The sequence below is a fragment of the Ranitomeya imitator genome, chromosome 6, assembly GCF_032444005.1.
Source record: "Ranitomeya imitator isolate aRanImi1 chromosome 6, aRanImi1.pri, whole genome shotgun sequence".
NCBI lineage: Eukaryota > Metazoa > Chordata > Amphibia > Anura > Dendrobatidae > Ranitomeya > Ranitomeya imitator.
Genome location: NC_091287.1, coordinates 326,071,880 through 326,089,484, shown reverse-complemented (window position 1 = coordinate 326,089,484; position 17,605 = coordinate 326,071,880). Strand labels below are relative to the sequence as shown.

At 42.0% G+C, this 17,605-nt stretch overlaps 1 protein-coding gene across 1 annotated transcript in view; it reads left to right on the top strand.

The window, feature by feature from the left end:
• KIF13A (kinesin family member 13A) overlaps positions 1-17,605 on the top strand; it is a 227,097-nt gene that overhangs the window by 150,722 nt on the left and 58,770 nt on the right. Inside the window, exons 17-19 of the mRNA XM_069730840.1 lie at positions 3,027-3,237; positions 9,983-10,145; positions 10,385-10,525. Coding sequence (XP_069586941.1) covers positions 3,027-3,237; positions 9,983-10,145; positions 10,385-10,525 — 515 coding nt within the window. The remainder of the gene's footprint in view (positions 1-3,026; positions 3,238-9,982; positions 10,146-10,384; positions 10,526-17,605) is intronic.

The window sequence follows — 17,605 nt, the reverse complement described above, 5'->3', positions numbered from 1 at the left end:
AAATCTCCGAGCACTAAAAAATACTCGGAGGACCCCCGAGCGTGCTCGAGAAATCTCGAGTAACGAGTATATTCGCTCAACACTAACTGCAACACAACCCCAAAGCATGATTGATCCAATTTTGTGCCCTTTTATCTCCACACATATCTTTGATCATTGTGGCTATAAAGTTCTATTTTAACCTAATCGTTCCAATGACTTGTTTCCAAAAAGGCATCAGGATTGTTTAGATGTTCTTTTGCATACTTGTGACGCTGAATTTTATGGTGAGGACCCAAGAAAGGTTTTCTTCCATAAAGGCTATATTTGTGCAGGTGTTTGTGAACTGTAGAACAATGTACTGCAACTCCAGTCTGCTAAATCATTTTGAAGCGTCAAGAGGGGGTTCTGATTTGACCCTGTAGGAATCCGATGAGCAGCTCTCACTGAAATTGAGCTTGGTCTTTCCAGACCTTATCTTGACCTCCACTGTTCCTGTTAACTGCCATTTCTTAATTACAGTTCGAACTGAGGAAAGGACAACTTGAAAATGCTTTTGCAACCTTCTTATAGCCTTCTTCTGCTTTGTAGGCCTCCACCATTTTTATTTTAAGAGTACTAGGCAGCTACCTAGAAGAACCCATGGCTGATGGTTTTTAGCACAAGGTTAGAGGAGGCTGGATTTTTATAAAGCTGGGAAACTTGCATCACCTGGGCTTTACTAAAGATGATGGTGAACAAGCCATAACCTTAACAGTTTAATTACGATCTAAAACCTTGGTCAAAGTTATCTGAGCACACAAATCTCCAAGGGTGCCAAAACTTTTGCATCAACCCATTTTCCTTTTTGTAATTTTTAAGATGTAAAAGATGAATATCTATTGTGAGGAAATGTGTCATCTTCAACTTTAGTCTTTTTAGTGATCATTTCATCTTTAGCTTGCTTAACTGTTCACAATAACAGTAATTTTGATCAGGAGTGTTCAAACTTTTACATGCCACTGTGAGAACATTAATCAGCCAGTTATTTTCTGTTCATCCTTCCATTGAGTACCAAGAAAAAATACCAGCTATTGACAGTCACTGGATTCTTTCAAAAGGATTTTTTTTTAAATCAGAAAATGACCTATTTATAAATCCGTTTTTTGCGTTAAGGACTTATCACCAAATTTTTCCTGTTGAACTGCCCCCCATGATGTAATAGTGCTGCAGAACAGAGTAAATAATTTTTTTCCTTTTTTCTTTTAATGTTGTGGAAATATTAGAAGTCAAAAGTATTTTGCACCTCATGAGTTCATTGACGTTAAGGTTTTCACTAGGTCACTAGGATCTTGTACTTCTTCTGACTGTATGACATTGCCCAACCATAAGCATATAGCAACACTCAGTGGAAATAACTTAGTACAGGCTTCTCCTCTGTGAGACATATAATGACAGAAAAATTGATCTCAATGCAGAGCGATTACAAGTTACTGTGAGCATAGCAGACCTGAGTGTCATTACTGACACATTGAGCTTTCTACTCCTGGCAGTCCGTGTTGGAGGAGAAGCAGTACAGCTGAGTTTTGCGGTATCACAGTACAAACCCTTCTATCAACTGTCCTCTTATTGTGCGTGGGTAGCTGCAGTTCATCTGAGCTAGCAGCACTGACAGCCAGGAAATGGAAGCTCAAAGATGTCAGTAATGATACTCTGTTCTGCTGTGCTCACAGCAGCGTGTATTTGCTCTTCAGTGAGATCACCGTCATTCTATGTCCCACACAGGAGTAGCTTGTTCCAAGCTATGATGAGAGCGTGTTCTTTCTCGTGAGTGTTGCTGCCTACTTGATTAGTCAGCATAAAACAGGGGAAAGAAGTAAGTACATGCCCAAAGAGAAAACTCTGAAACAAAGCCCACTTGAACCTATGGAGACATAACTTATTGTGTGCCTTTTACTTTGATTGCCAATATCTCCACAACAGAGAGGTGGAATTAAAAAAACAACAAACGAGCAAAACAAAATTTTTTATTCTGCTCTGCAGTCACTATTGCACTGTGTCCATTTAGATAAAAAAATTGGTGTAAAATCCTTTCTTAAATGTACTTTTTGTTTAAATGTTGCATTTTTTTTTACTCTTTTACTATCTGTATAAAAAATATAAACATTTCAGTTTTCACATTGATCCCTGAGGCTTTTTTATGCCCTAAATTTCCTGTTGTTTCCGGTAAGCAGACATGATCGTTGGCCTCAATCAAAATATCAAGATCCTGTTTTGAATTTAAGCAACTAATGAGCGTGTGCAAAGCTCACTGAAGGGAAGGAAAGTCAGCTGTAGCATGGCCTATTATAATTGATGGATCCTGTGATATCAACGGTGTATAGACGTGTTATCAGTAGTGATGAGCTAGTATACTCGTTGCTCGAGATTTTCCGAGCACGCTCCGGGGGTCTCCGAGTATTTGTTAGTGCTCGGAGATTTAGTTTTTGTTGACGCAGCTGCATGATTTACAGCTGCTAGCCAGCATAAGTACATGTGGGGATTGCCTGTTTGCTATGGAATCCCCACATGTAATCAAGCTGGCTAACAGATGTAAATCATTCAGCTGCGGCAAGGAAAACTAAATCTCCGAGCACTAACAAATACTCGGAGGACACCCAAGCATGCTCGAGAAATCTCAAGTAACGAGTATACTCGCTCATCACTAGTTATCAGTCATCTCGCCTCCGCCAATAAGCAGTCTTGCTGAAAACTCTTGCTGAATAGATCGGAAGTATGAATATTGCAAGAATATTCTTTAAATATAAATAAAATAGTGATATGAAAAATATTAAATTTTTAAATGCATGTAACACAAAAACCTGATTTAAACAATAAATTATTTTCTGATAATTTGGGCCACAAAAGGGACTTTGGTTGGAAGATGTGTATTTTATGTCAGACCACATTGCAGACTGTGCTGTATCTGATATGTGAGATAATGTTTGCTGCTTGTTACTGCACTTGCAATTGTTTGTAACTACTGTTGGCCATTTGTATTCTGAGCCTAATGTAGATTTACTCTGCAGATCCTGTCCACAATGTTGTTCAAGTCCTTGAGAAGCAGTATTTAGAGGAGAAGAGGAATGCCCTTGAAGAGCAGCGGCTCATGTATGAACGAGAACTTGAGCAGCTGCGACAGCAGCTTTCTCCTGAAAGACAACACCAGCACAGCAATGAGCGTCTCTCCTACACGTCTCAGACAGCACAGCAGAAAATGAGCATATGGGCGGAAGAGAGGTTAGAACTTTCTCCTAAAGATGTATAATGAGCCAATGTCCTTGAAACGATGCACCATGTCTTGAAAAAGTATTCATGCCCCGTGAACTTTTCCATATTTTTCATCTAACAACCACAAACTTAAATGTATTTATTGGGATTTTATGTGATATACTAGCACAAAGTAGCAAGTATTTGTGAAGTGTAAAGCAAATGATACATGGTTTTCTAAATATTTTAAAATATACATTTGAAAATTGTGACCTGCATTTGTAATCAGCCCCCTGAGTCAATACTTTGTTGGACCACCTTTCACTTCAATTACTGCAGCAAGTACTTTGGGGTATGCCATCTCGTTGCCGAGATCTGAAAATAAAGCATGCGCCGCCCCCGGCGGCCGTTTTCCCGGAGGCCACCGCATCGCAGCAACGGAGCTGCGGGGGTCTCCGGGCTTTGACGAAGTGCCGGCAGAGACCCGCCGCCACACTACAGAGCTCTGCCAGTGCTGCACCGCAGAGCACCGGAAAGGTAGGCTGCATCGGGACCACCACCACAGGATTTGTAAGTATATTCCGACCATAAGATGCACCCCCATTTTACCCAAAAAAATTTTTGGGAAAAAGTGCGTCCTATGGTCCGAAAAATACGGTACTTTCTACTCAACTCTATTCCATGATGTGGCCAGTTTAAGATTACTTGTGAGAGGGCCTCTTTAAGGGATTCCTTTGGAGCAGGGACTATGTGGTCATCTGGCTGGAAAATACATCTTCTCTCATCTTGCAGTTCTCTTCCTGACTTCAGCAGGTTTTCCCCAAGAATTTCCCTGTAATTAGCTGCATCCATAATCCTGATTGCTTGATTCTGTCACTAACTTCATTTGGTGGATCATTTTTAGAATGTGTGCAATGAGTAATTTAAAGGTTTAAGGCTATGTTCACATGTTGCATTTTTGCTGTGTGTTTTTCTGCAGACAAAATCTGCTCTCTTGGCATTAAACAAGCTGCTTACAAAAAGCAGGTTTTGCAGTGTTTTTGCTGCGTTTTTCAGTATTCCAAAGTTCAGCTTTGCTTCCACCACAAAAGCATGAACACAGGTCACCAATGCAAGACATATCGTATATACTCGAGTATAAGTATCATTCCCAGGGGTCGGCAGGGGAGGGGGAGCGGCAGCTGTCTAATAATACTCACCTGCTCCTGGCGCGGTCCCTGCACGTCCCTGCTTCTTCGGTTTCTGACAGCTTTTTCCTGTATTGAGCGGTCACGTGGTACCGCTCATAACAGTAATGAATATGGACCCGACTCCACTCCCATAGGGGTGGAGCCGCATATTCATTACTGTAATGAGTGGTATCATGTGACCGCTCAATACAGGAAGAATCTGTCAGCGCCCGGAGAACCAGGGACCTGCAGGGGACCGCACCAGGAGCAGGTGAGTATAATGGGGGCATTGCGCGATAATCACCTGTCCCACGTTCCACCGTCGGCGCCGCTCCACCTTCCACGTCCTCTGCATTGACGCTCAGGTCAGAGGGTGCGATGACGCGATTAGTGTACGCTTCGCCCTCTGCCTGAACAGTCAGTGGAGAGGACGCGGAAGACACAGCGGTGTCCACATTGGTGGAATGCGGACAGGTGAATATAGCAAGTGCCGGGGGCCTGAGCAACAGCATATGGGGTATAATAGTCTATGGAGCATCTTATGGGGCCATAATCAACATTTTTGCAGCATTGTATGGGGCAAATATCTCTATGGAGCATCTTATGGGGCCATGTGCAGCGTTATATGGGGCAAATATCTCTATGGAGCATCTTATAGGGCCATGTGCAGCGTTATATGGGGCAAATATCTCTATACGCATTTGTGGAGCATTATACGATGCAAATGTGTCTATGGAGCATCTTATGGGGCCATAATCAGCATTTGTGCAGCATTATACGGGGCAAATGTGTCTATGGAGCATCTTATGGGGCTATAATCAGCATTTGTGCAGCATTATATGGGGCAAATATGTCTATGGAGGATCTTATGGGGCCATAATCAGCATTTGTGCAGCATTATATGGGACAAATGTCTCTACGGAGCATCTTATGGGGCCATAATCAGCATTTGTGCAGCATTATATGGGGCAAATGTGTCTATGGAGCATCTTATGGGGTCATAATCAGCATTTGTGCAGCATTATATGGGGGAAATGTCTGTATGGAGCATCTTATGGGGCCCATCATAAACTGTATGGAGCATTATATGGGGCATATTTTAATATGGAGCATCTTATGGAGCCCATCATGAACTGTATAGAGCATTATATGGGGCTCCTGATTCAATATGGATATTCAAAAACACTTAACCTACTGATGTCTCAATTAATTTTACATTTTACTTTTATTGGTATCTATTTTTATTTTTGACATTTACCGGTAGCTGCTGCATTTCCCGCCCTAGGCTTATACTTGAGTCATTAAGTTTTCCCAGTTTTTTGTTGCAAAATTAGGGGGGTCGGCTTATACTCGGGTCGGCTTATACTCTAGTATATACAGTAACATAGTTATCCCAAAACAAGCCCATCAAAATTTAGAATTTATAAGAAATATGAAGAGCAATACGGGAACACTCACCGGTCCAGGTGTGGTTCAAATTCTTTATTGAAGCATTAAAACAAAACCGTCTTGTTCACGGCCTGGGATGGTGAAACATGAAAGGAGGTGAGCAGGATGTGACGACGGCCGTTTCGCGCCTACGTCAGCGCTTCAACGGGTCTGAGGTGCAGGGGAGTGACGTGGATATAAATAGGTAAGTGGGAAAGAAATCTCCCTCCCTCCCTCCTTGCCCACGCCCCTTACTTCCGGCCCCTCCAGACGAAATACACATGTGCCAAACATAAAATACATTAAAATACATAAAATCCGGGGACAAACCCGGAATATATACCCCGCCTTGTACAAGCTTCCTGCACACCACAAGGATCCGGTAAAAATACATCAATTTAAGGGAGAACTCACCCACTCCATGCTCAGCGTGCTGAACGCACCTATCTATGATTTCTCAGACAGACCTCTTACATACTCCTATCACAGGGTTGTGCTCACACAGGTAAGGTGGTAGTCTATCAACGCATGAGTAGGAAACTACTCCCGGGGGGAACTACAGGAAGATGGACATGTCAATCCTGTCGTTCAAGCCAGCTGGACCCATCGCGCGCGTGCGCGTGATCCACCTGGCTTCCTTTCTTAACAACAACTTATGTAAATCACCCCCTTGTGCAGGTAAGACCACCCTCTCCACCCCCGCAAAACTGAGGACCTCCGGATCACCTAGATGTGCATCTCTGATGTGCTCGATCAACCTAGGCACACCCTTACCCATCCGGATAGATCTGAAGTGCTCCCTGAAAGGGACACATAGTTGGCGTATGATATTCCCTATGTAAAATCTTTTACATATTTCTTTTTGGTATACTTTTTTCTTACGAGCACCTCTACTGTGGCATCAGGCTCACGTTAATAAGTGGATGGACCGCAGTCAGTTTCTGATCCTCTTTAAGCAGCTGTGTGGTCGTGCTTTTTTGCCTTTTTTGTTTTGAAAATTTAGAATTTAATTCTTCAAAAACAAAATATCAACAAACATAGTCTTGTAACATGCCAAATTAAAGCCTGTACAATTCTGAACAACACGGTGCCTCTCCCATCTGTTCATCTTAACTTTAACCCGAGATATGATAAACAATGTAAGGTCAAACAAGACCAAATTTCAGGCTTTCAAAATTTTACAAATCTATAAGAAATTAACTTATGAAGATAACAATTTAAAACTTAAAATTCTTAATTCACTAAAGTAGCACTTTAAAAAGCACCAAAGAAAAATAAATATCCTAAGATATGAGGTAAAAAAAAATATTCAGATTTGGATCAAATAAAATGCAAAGCTTGTAAATGCTTTTTGTAGCCAGCCAAGAGTCTTTCAATTCTTGTTTTAGGGTTTTTCATCTACGTATTCTTTCTTGGAAAATTCTTCCATTTCTGTGTATGCAAATTGCCTCTTCAGAGAAAAAGAGGACTTAAACTCTATAGCGCCACCTGTTGGAAGTAGCGATCCTACAAGTCACAATCAACCCTTTAACGAGTCGTGCAATATGACTTAGGATAAAAGCCAAATCAATATCTCAATTAGCAGACACGGTGTTTCGGGCTGTTGGCCCTCGTCAGTGCGAAGCATGAGAACGGCATTGCACGGCGAATAAGCCTCCTTACCTTGACAAGCCAGAGATGGTATGTCACTCTCCATAAGGAGAAACGATACCCCTTAGACTCCATTTCTGTGAGATTCTTGGGTAGTCTTGAATGCACTACTATTTTGAGGTCTAGCCACAGATTTTCAATGATGATCAAATTGAAGGACTGTGAGGGCCATTGTAAATCCTTCAAATTGCACCTTTTGAGGTAGTCTGTTGTGGATTTTGATGTGTGTTTAGGACCATTATCCACGTGCAGAAGCCATCCTCTTTCCAGATTCAACTTTTGTACAGATGGTGTTATGTTCACATCAAGAGTTTGTTGAAATTTGTTCAATCCATTCTTTCCTTTACCCGTGAGATGTTCCCTATACCATTGGCTGCAACACGACCCCACGATTGATCTACCCCATGCTTAATGGTTGACAAGATGTTTTTTTCCTTAAATTCTATGCACTTTTTTCTCCACACATACCTGTGATTAGGGTTGAGCGACCTTGACTTTTTTAGGGTCGAGCCGGGTTTCGCGAAACCCGACTATCTCAAAAGTCGAGTCGAGTGAAATCGGCCGATTATGGCGAAAAGTCGAGGATCGACCGAAACACGAAACCCAATGCAAAGCCAATGGGATTTTTTTTTTTTTCTCTCTCTCTCTCTCTCTCTCTCTCTCTCTCTCTCTCTCTCTCCCCCTCTCTCCCCCTCTCTCCCCCTCTCTCCCCCTCTCTCCCCCTCTCTCCCCCTCTCTCCCCCTCTCTCTCTCCCCTCCGTCCGTCCCTGAACTGTGTTACACATTGCAAATCGCTACAGCGCACAAGCGACAACATGGCGATAGGTCTTAGGGGCGTGGACGCCTATGTCATCACTCTGCCCACGCCCCTTCATTGGCTGAAAAAAATGGCGCCAAGCGCGTCATACGAAACGCGACTTTGGCGCGAAAGTCGCGTACCGCATGGCTGACCCCACACAGGGGTCGGGTTTCATGAAACCCGACTTTGCCAAAAGTCGGCGACTTTTGAAAATGAACGATCCGTTTCGCTCAACCCTACCTGTGATCATTGTGGCCAAAGAGTTCTATTTTAACCTCATTGTTCCACGGGACTTGTTTGCAAAATGTGTTGTGAATTCTGCTCTTGGGCTACCTCCGGTGTTGTAAGTGGCACTTTTGTGAGTTCTGCTCTTGGACTCCCTCTTGTGGTTTCAAGTGGTATCACTGCTCCTTGGATTTAGCTGTCAGCAGCTGCTTCTACTGATTGTCTTTTCTGCTCGGCTATTTATGCCTGGCTCTTTCCTTCAGCCAGTGCCACTTGTAAATGGTTCCTTGTTGGATTCACATCTCTTTGGATTTCCCTGTTAGCCTGACCAGTTCAGCAAAGCTAAGTTCTTGCTTGCTCTTTTCTGTCCACAGATTGTGGACTTATCCGTTCTGTGCTTTCTATGTTTGTCCAGCTTATCAGTATGAATTATCTCGGTGTTGCTGGAAGCTCTGGGAAGCAGATTTACCCTCCACACCTTTAGTCAGGTGTGGAGATTTTTGTAATCTCTGCGTGGATTTTTGTAGTGTTTTATACTGACCGCACAGTATTCCATCCTGTCCTATCTATCTAGCTAGACTGGCCTCCTATGCTCATCCTGGTTTCATTCTGTGTATGTCTTTTCCCTCTCCACTCAGTCATTATTTGTGGGGGGCTAATCTATCCTTTGGGGATTTTCTCTGAGGCAAGATAGCTTTCCTGCTTCTATCTTTAGGGGTAGTTAGCTCTTAGGCTGTGACGAGATGCCTAGGGAGAGTTAGGAGCATCCCACGGCTACTTCTAGTGTTGTGTTGAGCTTAGGGACTGCGGTCAGTACAGATACCACTTCCTTCAGAGCTCGTTCCATGTTGCTCCTAAACCACCAGATCATAACAAAAATGCATCATGCTTGTTTAGATGTTCTTTTGCATACTTCTGACTCTGAATTTTATGGTGAGGATGCAGGAGAGGTTTTCTTCAGATGACTTCCATGAACTCCATATTTGTGCAAGTACTGTATCTCTGAATAGTAGAACAATGTACCACAACTCCAGAGTCTGCCAAATCTTTCTAAAGGTCTTTTGTAGTCAAGCTTTGGTTCTGATTGGCCTCTCTAGCAATCAATCCTGCGAGCAGCTTTCACTGAAATTTAGGTTGATCTTCCAGACTTTATCTTGAACTCCACTGTTCCTGGTAATTGCCATTTCTTAATACATTTTGAATTGAGGAAAGGGCAACTTGAAAATGCTTTGATATATTCTTATAGCCTTTTTCTGCTTTGTGGGCCTCCATCATTTTAATTTTCAGAGTACTAGGCAGCTGTTTAGAAGAACCCATGGCTGCTGTGTTTTGGCTCAAAGTTATAGGAGGCTGAACATAAAGCTGGGAAATTTGCATCACCTGGACTTTTTTCAGTTTGGGGGTTTAAAAAGCAAACAAAAAAGTCTTAGAAAAGGAATGGTGAATCTCTAAAGAAAGTAATTGCTTATTGGAGTATGATGTTTCAATGTTATCTTCACTGCAGGGACGAGTTGTTCAGACGGAGTCTGTCCAAGCTCAGGGAGCAGATAGTCAAGGCTAATACCTTGGTGAGAGAAGCAAACTACTTGGCAGAAGAGATGAGTAAATGCACTGACTATCAGGTCACTCTCCAAATTCCAGCCGTTAACCTCAGTGCCAACCGTAAGGTTAGTACAATTCCATATTATTTCCCAATATATTATATTTTATTCTTTTTATTATGAGCAATTTGTTGCTTCTTTCCCAACAATCGGATGTGTGTTGTAAATGCCAGATATCACAACAGTGAAATCGATGCATATTGGCTCAGCCTTCCTTTGCTTAGCACCGCGTACCCATAATTTACATGTTCAGCCTCATTGTATAATCTCTTTGCTAATTTTTGTATCCATTTTTTTTTCCTCAGCGAGGAGCAATAGTGAGTGAACCCGCCATCCAAGTGAGACGAAAATGTAAAGGCACTCAAGTCTGGTCTATTGAGAAGCTGGAGAATAAACTCATCGATATGAGGGATTCTTATCAAGAATGGAAAGAGAAGCCAACCGAGGTGACTATTTTTTTTGCAATACTTTTACTACTTGAGTGCTACTAATCTTGAGAGGTTTACAGTGCACAGGCTGTTATTTCCATAATTCTCATGCCTCACAGATCTACGATATTAACCCCTTCACGCCGCAGCCCTTTTTCATTTTGTGTTTCTGTTTTTCACTCCCCTTCTTCCCAGAACCATAACTTTTTTATTTTTCGGGCAATATGGCCTTGTGAGGCTTGTTTTTTGCGAGACAAATTATACTTTTGAACGACACCATTGGTTTTACCATATTGTGTACTCGAAAACGGGGAAAAATTCCAAGTGCAGTGAAATTGCAAAAAAGAGTGTAATTCCACGGCTGTTTTTTGGATTTTTTTTTTACCATGTTCATCAAATGCGAAATCTGACCTGCCATTATGATTCTCCAAGTCATTACGAGTTCGTAGATACAAAGATATATAAGTTTTTTTTTTTTTATTTACCGTATATACTCGAGTATAAGCCATTATTTTCAGCCCATTTATTTAGGCTGAAAGTGCCCCTCTCGGCTTATACTCAAGTCATTGTCCCAGGGGTATCGGCGGGGGAGGGCGAGCGGCGGCTGTGACATACTCACCTGCCCTGGTGTGGTCCCTGCATCTCCGATGGTCTTTGGGCACTGACAGCTTCTTCCAGCCTTGGGCGGTCACATGGTACCGCTCATTACAGTAATGAATATGGACGCGACTCCACTCCCATAGGGGTGGAGCCGCATATTCATTACTGTAATGAGCGGTACCGGTGACCGCTCAACGCTGGAAGAAGCTGTCACCGCCCGGAGAAGACCATCAGGGAAGCTGCTAGGGACTGTGCCAGGAGCAGGTGAGTATAATGGGGAGGGAGAGCAGCATTGCGAGATATTCACCTGTCCTCATTCCACCGCCTGGCTCAGTCTTCCGCGTCCTCTGCTGTGACGCTCAGGTCAGAGGGCGCGATGACGTGGTTAGTGCTAGCCCTCTGCCTGAACGTCAGTGCAGAGGACGCTGAAGACGGAGCCCGGCGATGGAACGAGGACAGGTGAATATTGCAAGTTCCATGGGCCTGAGCGACGAGGGGCGAGTGTGTAATTTTTTTTTTAATCGCAGCAACAGCTTATGGGGCAAATATCTCTATGGAGCATCTTATGGGGCCATAATCAGCATTTGTGCAGCATTATATGGGGCAAATATCTCTATGGAGCATCTTATGGGGCCATAATCAACATTTGTGCAGCATTATATGGGGCAAATATCTCTATGGGGCCCTTATTAACCTTTATGCAGCACTGTATGGGGCAAATGTGTCTGGAGCATCTTATGGGGCCATTATTAACCTTTGTGCAGCATTATATGGGGCATATTTTAATATGGAGCATCTTAATGGGCCCATCATGAACTGTATGGATATTCAAAAACACTTCACCTACTGATATCTCAATTAATTTTACTTTTATTGGTATCTATTTTTATTTTTGAAATTTACCGCTAGCTGCTGCATTTTCCACCCTAGGCTTATACTCGAGTAATTTCCCAGTTTTTTGTGACAAAATTAGGGGTCTCGGCTTATACTCTGGTCGGCTTATACTCGAGTATATACGGTATGTGGTGGGAAAAAAATTCAAAGTTTGCGTCTTGATAGATCAGACAATTCTGAGCACGGCGATACAATATGTGTATTTTTAATTTTTTTTAATTGATTTGTTTTGAATGGGGCGAATGGGGGTGATTTGAACTTTTATATATATTTTTTTATTATTATTTTTAATATTTAAAAAATATTTTTTTTTTACTTTTTGCATGCTTCAATAGTCTCCATGGGAGACTAGAAGCTGATATCATCCGATCACCTCTGCTACACACAGGCGACAATCAGATCACCTGTGTATAGCAGAAATGCTCCCTTGCTATGAGTGCGACTGCTGGGCGGTGCTCATAGCATTCCGGCAATGACAACCACAGGGGTCTCCTGCAGACCCCAGGTTGTCATGCCAACCCATAGGCGATCCGCGGTCATGTGACACGGACTTCAGACTTTGTGTGTTCTGTATGTGGGTGATCTCGTAATGACTGTAATTTCTAATGCCACCTATTGGAGTCAACAATTGTAAGACGTAATATCGACCCCTTAATGAGCCTAGTCACCTGATTTAGGATAAAAATCCAAACCAGACACTCCATTTGCAGACATGTATTTGTGGGTGTTTGCCTCTTATAAGTGCAAAGCAAGAGGTCTGATTTTAAGAAAGCAAGAGGCCTCTGACAAGTGTTAGAACGGGTAATGTTTGTTTTTGTGGAGAGTGCAAAACTAGTATAATGAAACTTATAAGCCATGCAATGCTCCTCTGGCAAATTAAATATGCAAATATCTGTCTCATGGAGGAAGAGGACTAGAACTTTAGTGCCTCCTCTCAGGGGTAACCATTCTAAAAGTCAGTATTGACTCTTTAATGAGTCTTGTCACATGACTCTAGCAATGCACTAGTGAGAGGCAAATATCATGAAACAGGTGTCTGCAAATGGAGTGTCTGGTTTGGCTTCTTAGGGTGCTTCCGCTTTGCTTTTAAGTACCCATCTGAACCCCCTGCAATACGGAATTCGACGTATGCATCGACGGTGTAATAGACTATAATGGTGCCGATAAAGCGAACGTGTGCTATGCTGGGCATTTTGAAGCGTGTATGCTTACTGTAGGCGGACACTCAGATGTAGCAGACGGCAGAGCGCAAGTTTGCTCTGTCGGCACCATTATAATCTATGGCCCCTTCTGCGCATGCGCGCAAATCCCATTTTGTGGAGGCTCGGACATAAGCCTCGATGGGGCCACTGAACAAGTGCCTAAATGCAATGTGTAAGCATCCTAATTCTAGGTCATGTGGCAAGAGGATATTTGCATATTACACTTCCCAGTGGAGTATTGCATGTCCTACTAGTATCCTTCTACCAATTTTATATTATCCACAAGAAAAAAAAAGCTCTCCCCCTTAGACTACAGGTAAAACAAGTCTGATGCTGCCTGAGAACATGGTCATGTAGAATTTTAAGGCATGTGTCTTTAGATAAAGGTGCAAATAGCAAGTGGAGGAAGTTTCAGCTATGGAGTGTAACCTGAAATCTCATGCACATCCTTCTTATTTTTTTTCGGATTTGAACCATCAAAGCATTTTTTTAAAATCTGCAGCATGTCAATTCTTTCAGCTCTTTTGCAGTTTTTCACTAATTCAATTTAATAGGAAACTCGACCCCTTCAAAAATGCTCGTATTTTCATTTCAATGGTTCAAAAACGCAGAAAAAATTGACACACTGCAGGTTAGAAAAAAACTTTGGTAACATTCCGAAAGGAAAAAATAAGCAGCAAGCACATGATTCTCTTTTCTAGTGCAGCTTTTTTACCCTTGAAAAACATGCTAAAAAATGCTGCAAAATGCAGAATGTGAGCAAGCCCTTAAAGAGGTTGTTCCACCAGCAAAATTCCTGTTTAATCCATTAATAACACTGGTATACAGTGATTTTTGGTGCCGACAATGTCTGAACGATTTTATATTAAGTTTATGGTGCTGATTAGGAATATGACTTCAGTCTTGCCAGATTGGCTCCAGTTTCTGAAATATTTAACCCCTTCATGACCTTGGGATTTTTAGTTTTTCCGCGTTCGTTTTTCACTCCCCTCCTTCCCAGAGCCATAACTTTTTTATTTTTCCGTCAATTTGGCCATGTGAGGGCTTATTTTTTGCGGGACGAGTTGTACTTTTGAACGACATCATTGGTTTTAGCATGTCGTGTACTAGAAAGCGGGAAAAAAATTCCAAGTGCGGTAAAATTGCAAAAAAAAAAGTGCAGTCTCACACTTGTTTTTTGTTTGGCTTTTTTGCTAGGTTCACTAAATGCTAAAACTGACCAGACATTATAATTCTCCAGGTCAGTACGAGTTCATAGACACCTAACATGACTAGGTTATTTTTTACCTAAGAGGTGAAAAAAAATTCCAAACTTTGCTAAAAAAACAAAAAAACAACAAAAAAAACAAATTGTGCCATTTTCCGATGCTCGTAGCGTCTCCATTTTTCATGATCTGGTGTCGGTTGATGGCTTATTTTTTGCGTGCTGAGATCACATTTTTAATGATTGCATTGTGGTGCAGATACGTTCTTTTGATTGCCCATTATTGCATTTTAATGCAATGTCGCAGCGACCAAAAAAAACGTAATTCTGGCGTTTCGAATTTTTTTTCTCGCTACGCTGTTTAACGATCAGGTTAATGCTTATTTTTAATTGATAGATCGGGCGATTCTGAACGCGTCGATACCAAATATGTGTAGATTTGATTTTTTTTTATTGATTTATTTTGATTGGGGCGAAAGGAGGGTGATTTATTACATAGTTACATAGTTATTAAGGTTGAAGGAAGACTTTAAGTCCATCTAGTTCAACCCCTAGCCTAACCTAACTTGCCCTAACATGTTGATCCAGAGGAAGGCAAAAAAAACCATGTGGCAAAGAGTAAGCTCCACCTTGGGGAAAAAAATTCCTTCCCGACTCCACATACGGCAATCAGACTAGTTCCCTGGATCAACGCCCTATCAAGGAATCTAGTGTATATACCCTGTAACATTATACTTTTCCAGAAATGTATCCAGTCCCCTCTTAAATTTAAGTAATGAATCACTCATTACAACATCATATGGCAGAGAGTTCCATAGTCTCACTGCTCTTACAGTAAAGAATCTGCGTTTGTTATTGTGCTTAAACCTTTTTTCCTCCAAACGTAGAGGATGCCCCCTTGTCTCTGTTTCAGGTCTATGATTAAAAAGATCATCAGAAAGGTCTTTGTACTGTCCCCTCATATATTTATACATTAACATAAGATCACCCCTTAGTCTTCGTTTTTCCAAACTAAATAGCCCCAAGTGTAATAACCTATCTTGGTATTGCAGACCCCCCAGTCCTCTAATAACCTTGGTCGCTCTTCTCTGCACCCGCTCTAGTTCAGCTATGTCTTTCTTATACACCAGAGACCAGAACTGTGCACAGTATTCTAAGTGTGGTCGAACTAGTGACTTGTATAGAGGTAAAATTATGTTCTCCTCATGAGCATCTATGCCTCTTTTAATGCATCCCATTATTTTATTTGCCTTTGTAGCAGCTGCCTGACACTGGCCACTAAATATGAGTTTGTCATCCACCCATACACCCAGGTCTTTTTCATTGACGGTTTTGCCCAGAGTTTTAGAATTAAGCACATAATTATACATCTTATTACTTCTACCCAAGTGCATAACCTTACATTTATCCCCATTAAAGCTCATTTGCCATGTATCAGCCCAAGCTTCTAGTTTACATAAATCATCCTGTAATATAAAATTGTCCTCCTCTGTATTGATTACCCTGCAGAGTTTAGTGTCATCTGCAAATATTGAAATTCTACTCTGAATGCCCCCTACAAGGTTAATAAATGTTAAAAAGAAGAGGGCCCAATACTGACCCCTGTGGTACCCCACTACTAACCGCTACCCAGTCCGAGTGTGCTCCATTAATAACCACCCTTTGTTTCCTATCCCTGAGCCAGCTCTCAACCCACTTACACATATTTTCCCCTATCCCCATTACTCTCACTTTATGTATCAACCTTTTGTGTGGCACCGTATCAAAAGCTTTTGAAAAGTCCATATACACTACATCTACTGGGTTCCTTTGGTCCAGTCCAGAACTTAAACTTTTACATTTTTTTTTCTTTTTTTCACATTTTTTTCAACTTTTTTTTAACTTTTGCCATGCTTCAATAGCCTCCATGGGAGGCTAGAAGCAGGCACAACACGATCGGCTCTGCTACATAGCAGCGATCTGCTGTTCGCTGCTATGTAGCAGAAAATCAGGTGTGCTGTGAGCGCCGACCACAGGGTGGCGCTCACAGCTGCCGGGGATCAGTAACCATAGAAGTCTCAAGGACCTCTATGGTTACAATACTGAAGCATTGCCGACCCCCGATCATGTGACGGGGGTCGGCGATGCCGTCATTTCCGGCCGCCCGGCCGGATGCGGTAGTTGAATGCCGCTGTCTGCGTTTGACAGCGGCATTTAACTAGTTAATAGGCGCGGGCAGATCGCGATTCTGCCCGCGCCTATTATGGGCACATGTCAGCTGTTCAAAACAGCTGACATGTCCCGGCTTTGATGCGGGCTCACCGCCGGAGCCCGCATCAAAGAGGGGCTTCTGACCTCTGACGTACTATCCCGTCCGAGGTGAGAAAGGGGTTAATAGTTAATTGATTATTAATTACAGTAGAATTCTAGCTGCAAAAAGTCACTTTTATAGCTTTGTAAGCCTACAAATTGAAATATAAAATAATTATATGGCAAATTTCGTTACCTAAGACACTGTTGTAGAGTCAGAAAGATCAAAAGCCATTGCATATGTTATCACAGACAGGTCGCATTTGGGGAAATTCATTATTTTCATGGATTAATTTGCTCAAAAACTAGAACCAATTCAGCAAAAGTCATGGGATTTTTTTTAAATTTTGCAACCTCAAATCCATTAAAAAAAACCTTGGCACCTGAGAATAATTTTTTTTGCAGACCTGTGTAATGGAAGATTAAGCATTTTTCACAAGTGAATGTGATTTAAAATGATGTTTCTGTGCAAAGATAAACTGATAATTCTGCGTCCTGTGTAAGCCTTTGTGCCTGACCATGTAGAGGTGATCTAGCTGCTGGTCGGCCCATACTGCTTATAATGGACATACCGGTACATAGATGACAGGAAAAGGCAGAAGAAGGCTAGAGTAGCCCCTGCCAGCGACATAAGTTCAAAATGTTCCTTTACCCTCCCTCCCTCCCTCTATCTATGGGTTAGTTCAATATAAGTAGCACGTAACGACAAACTGCTAAATCGCCTCTACTTGGTCGGGCACAAGATGGGATACAGCAGGGGCAGTGTTATCAATTTATCTCCCCCTTTAAATATTTAGATTTTGTCTATTATTGGGGTTATCTGGGCCAATGGAAAAGTTCCCCTTGAGCTTTGATCTGAAAATTGTTAAATTAGCTGATACCTACTGCCATCTACCCAGATCCACTGCA